The 4897-nt window shown below is 25.6% G+C and overlaps 1 protein-coding gene across 1 annotated transcript; it reads right to left on the bottom strand.

Moving 5' to 3' along the window:
* Positions 1–206: 206 nt before the first annotated feature.
* Positions 207–3170, bottom strand: LOC127075588 (unknown seed protein USP). Its single transcript, XM_051017041.1, has 3 exons — positions 2916–3170; positions 2405–2510; positions 207–1096 (listed from the first exon to the last, which is right to left on the bottom strand). The coding sequence occupies exons 1-3, from the start codon at positions 2952–2954 to the stop codon at positions 282–284; spliced, it is 960 nt and encodes a 319-aa protein (XP_050872998.1). The 5' UTR covers positions 2955–3170; the 3' UTR covers positions 207–281.
* Positions 3171–4897: the final 1727 nt, after the last annotated feature.

Below are 4897 nucleotides of genomic sequence, written 5' to 3'. Positions count from 1 at the left end.
GTTGTTGTATTGAACTTTCTGATGTAAATGGATTATTCAAAGATAGCAATGTTGAGCTAACAAAAGAAAAATACTAATTTTGACAGGTTAATATAGTGATTAGGTCATGATTAATGTATAATTGACTGAGAGAGATTTCTATAATTATTTTCTAAGCCATTAGAAATCAATATAAAGGTAATATAGTACATAAAGTACATCAAAGATTGGCCATAGCACTATCACATTTTAGTTTTATTTAACAAGTCCAAATATAAGATCTTGATCAATATATAAATTGGCTAGATAATACAAGGATGTTCATTAGCCTGACTTACATCGGGTACCCAAGCAATAGCCTTATTTCCAATAAAATGGCAAATAGGAACCGTTCCCGGTTTAACATTGAGAACTTCATGCAAGACAATAGGATTCATACCTCTAGTGTCATGGTGACAAATAGTTAGTGCTTTTGATTTAGTTCCATCAGAGGCTACCAATGGAACCATGTAAGTTGTTGTTGCATTTACCATGTGGCAATAAAATACAACTTTTTCAATATTCAATCTATGGCACATCACTGCTTTGTCTCCAACTTTCTTTACTTCCTCCACTACATATTTGTCATGATTTTGAGCAAAGGAACTTGACATCATTTTGATATTCTTTCCAAGCTTTGAAATAGAAAAATCCATCATTGATTCTAGTGATAGGGCACAATGTTTATCTTCTCCTATTGCTGATGGGGTTCCACAATAGTTGTTAAGAATGTGAGCTTCTTTTTCATCTGATGTGTGTGCTACAAAATATCTAGTTTCTTTTTTATCCCACACACTAAATTTAAAAGGTTGATTTTCTTTTCCAGATTCTTTTTTATCACACATACTAAATTCACAAGGTTGATTTGTTCTATCAATTTCTTCTTTAAACCAAATCCATACTCCAAAAGGTAGATTTGTTCTATGAGTTACATGTGTTGTTAATTTTGATGATTTGGTATCTAAATGTTTATGGATACCTAAATTCATTATTTTCCCCGGATAAAGGTCATGTTCAAAAAAGATGGTCCAATATTGTTTCTCTTCTTCACTTTTGATAGGTGTACTGGTTTCTTTATCTGCAAATCAAAAGTTAAACCAAATACATAATCATAAATAGTTGCCATCTACATTACTCTACGTTAATATCAACCAACTCTTATATAATTATATATACAGGTACATATTGAGGTAAAATAAATAATTAACAAAAAATTTAGATATGCCAAATGAAACTTGCAAATATGAAGAATTTTTATTTTGGTACTAATACAAAGTATTAGTTTGTTGTTATTCATTGCAAATATACATTTTTTTTACGTTTCTTCCTTTTTATTTTGTTTTTTTTCACTGTAAAATTTATTTGTATTGGAATTGGTCTTATAATATGTACAATATTTTATTTTAATCCTTTAAAATAAACACTAAAATAAATATTTAAAAATCTGATTTTAATATGGTCAATGCTTTGGGACTAAAACAAAATATAAAAGACAAAAAAGAAACAATATAATATATATATATATATATATATATATATATATATATATATATATATATATATATATATATATATATATATATATAAAATAAACTAAAACTAAAATGTGATAGATTTAAAAAGAATAAATCTTTAACAAATCTTCTGAGTTGTGGAGGATCATAATATACGATAAAAAAATCTCAAAAAATATAATAATGTTGTATTTTCATGATTAAAATCGAATCAAAGATTTTTTATTAAACTGAAAGAGATCTTATGATCTTATCTATCTACCCTTATGTTTTAACTTTAACATTTAAAATATACCTTACAACAACTACAATTATATTTGTAGTTTAATGAAATATTTCACTTCTGAAACTTTTGTTTAAATAAGGTTCTCCCCGTTAATGATTATTGCTTTTTATGTCCCTATAATGCACTGTTGACCCATAACAAATTTGTATATCCCAAAATTAACATTCACTTTTTTATTTAATTTTGTATTTGATCATAATTATTTATTAGAGTATCTTAAAATGATTATATTAAATTTAATTAAATTTATAAACTTTTGTTTATATTTGGAACCATCAATTATCAATGTTTATATTTGATATCAAAGTATCACAAAAAAAAAATTAATATTTCACTTATCAATAATGTAAAACTCTTTTCTAAAACTATCTCATAAAAAATATAGAAAAAGGTATACATATGGAGAGAAATAATATTAAACTTATATGACAAATACTAATGTATGCCCTTAAAACAAATGTTAAATAACTCAATATAAAAATATATAGTCTTAAAAATTTTAAAATTATTTTTCTTTACAATATTTAAACTTTGAGTTCCTTAATTTAAGATAATAGGGCACAAATTAGCAATATACTTTACTAACCAGACAACAACAGATTTGAAAGTTCTTTAGGTGTTGGAGTGTTTGGCCAAACAGACTTCCAATAATCTTCTTCTAATTTAGATTCATTGATTCCCACATGAGCGCACTGCAAATAGATAATTAAACTTAAATGAAACTAACGTTTGAAAAAGATGTCGAGAATAGCAATACCGAAAGCTTACGGTTTTTTAGTGGGTCATGTATGTAAACATATTATATGGGGCATCAGCATACAAATAGTTACATGTAATAGTATTTGAGTATTACTGAAAATTGATAAAATAAATAAGTAATCAGCAACATGTATACAATAAAAAAAATTTATATGGGGCATCAGCATACAAATAGTTAGATGTATAAAGTGCTTCCTGATTACTATAATTAAAAAGGATCATAATATTCATTCTAAATACTGCATTGAAACAATAAATTTTTTTCAAATCACATAAAATATTGATTGAAATTTGAGACAACTAAATAAAAGTAATCAAGCAAGAAAATAATAGCTTACAAAAAGGAGAAGTAAAATTGATAGATTTTTAAACTCCATTAAGCTGTGTATTGACTGAAGCTTTGTGAGTGTGTGAATATAAACAACATACTGCTGCAAATATATATAGTGAATTCAATGTCTAATTCAATCTGTGTGTGAAAGTTCATCTCAAACGCATGTGACATAAAGCTACTATTTGAGTTTCTTTAATTTTTGTTCAGAACTGTGTTGGAATGTGATTTTCTAATTGGAAAAGCTAATCCAAACATAACTCAATTCACAATAAATATTGCTGAGTACTGGGCTATTTTTGAGAAACTAAATTAACAATAAATATTAGGTTATTTTTGAGAAACTAAATTCACATTAAATATTTCTGAGAACTAGGTTATTTTTGGGAAACTAAATTCACAATAAATATTAGTGACCACTAGAGTATTTTTGAATAAGTAAATTTAGAATAAATACGGTCAAGACTAAGTTAGTACTATGCTCTAGTCCCTTCATTTTTTATTATAAATTATTTTTTATTTTTCACATTTATTAACAAATGTAATAATTGTGGTATAAAAAAAAAGAAATTGCACAAGATTTTACAAAATTGTCTTTCATTAATGGTATTGGAAAGATAAATTAACATAATTAAAAGGAGAGAAAGTAATAAATATTTAAGAATATAATAAAAAAATATTATTAGTGATTCATTGATATTTTAAAACTACTTATATTTTGGTATAAAATATTTTTCCAAAACGACTTATAATAAAAAATAGAGGTAATAATTTATAAGAAAAAAATAAATTTTATGTTTATTAATTTTTTTTAATTACATATAAAAGAGAGATAACACAATTATTTCTATACACTCAATTAAATTATCATTCACTAATAATATTAAGTGATTAATGCACTGATATTTTTAGAATAAATTGTCATCTATATAGATTTGTTGTCATTTACTTATACTTAAGCTCCTAAAAGTTTAAATTTTTATACTTATAAATAAGGTCTGAGGGAGTATCTTTAAAGAAACAATCTATTAAATTGACTCTAAACATTTAGGAGTACTAGGTTTTCTTTGGTCAACACTAACTTATCTTCAAAGAATTGATAGATTAATTAAATTCACAAAAAATATTGGGAGAAGTAAGTTTTCTTTGAACATTGGTACATAAGTTATATTTTCTCTATTCCAAATTATTAGTCAATTTATAAAAAAAAAATTGTCCCAAATTATAAGTCACTTTACAATTTCTGATATTTTTTTGAATATACCCTCTATCATTTATTATTTTTTCTTCTTTGAATTCTTTAAATTTCTCTTTCAAATATAATAAATGAATAACAATAGTGTAAAATTATAGTACAAAATTTATCTTTCCTATATAACATTTATTAAGTTTTTTAATTCGTATGAAATGCAAACGACTTATAATTTGAGACGAAGGGAGTATTTGTAGATAAGCTTCTCAGCTTTCTTTGAATAACTATATTTAAGGTTAATTGTAAGTGTTACTAGGGATAAAAATGGGATAAATTGGGTATAAGATATTTTTAAGCTTATATATATATATATATATATATATATATATTATATATATATATATATATATAGAGAGAGAGAGAGAGAGAGAGAGAGAGAGAGAGAGAGAGAGAGAGAGAGAGAGAGAGAGAGAGAGAGAGAGAGAGAGAGAGAGAGAGAGAGAGAGGAGAGAGAGAGAGAGAGAGAGAGAGAGGAGAGAGAGAGAGAGAGAGAGAGAGAGAGAGAGAGAGAGAGAGAGAGAGAGAGAGAGAGAGATGTTTTTTTAACTTATTCTAAATCATAGCCTAAAAATTAAATCTAATCTAATGGTTAAATCTAATTAAAGAGTTAAGATTTGGTGTAAGTTAAAAAACTTATTCTTCAAGTGAGTTGAACCTCACACACACACACACACACACACAGGGAGAGAGAGAGAGAGAGAGAGAGAGAGAGAGTTGTGTATGTGAGATTCTTAATC

The sequence above is a fragment of the Lathyrus oleraceus genome, chromosome 4 (genome assembly GCF_024323335.1).
Source record: "Lathyrus oleraceus cultivar Zhongwan6 chromosome 4, CAAS_Psat_ZW6_1.0, whole genome shotgun sequence".
In the NCBI taxonomy this organism is placed as follows: Eukaryota; Viridiplantae; Streptophyta; class Magnoliopsida; order Fabales; family Fabaceae; genus Lathyrus; species Lathyrus oleraceus.
Note: the sequence above shows the minus strand (reverse complement) of the source record. Positions and strands in the feature narration are given on the sequence as shown.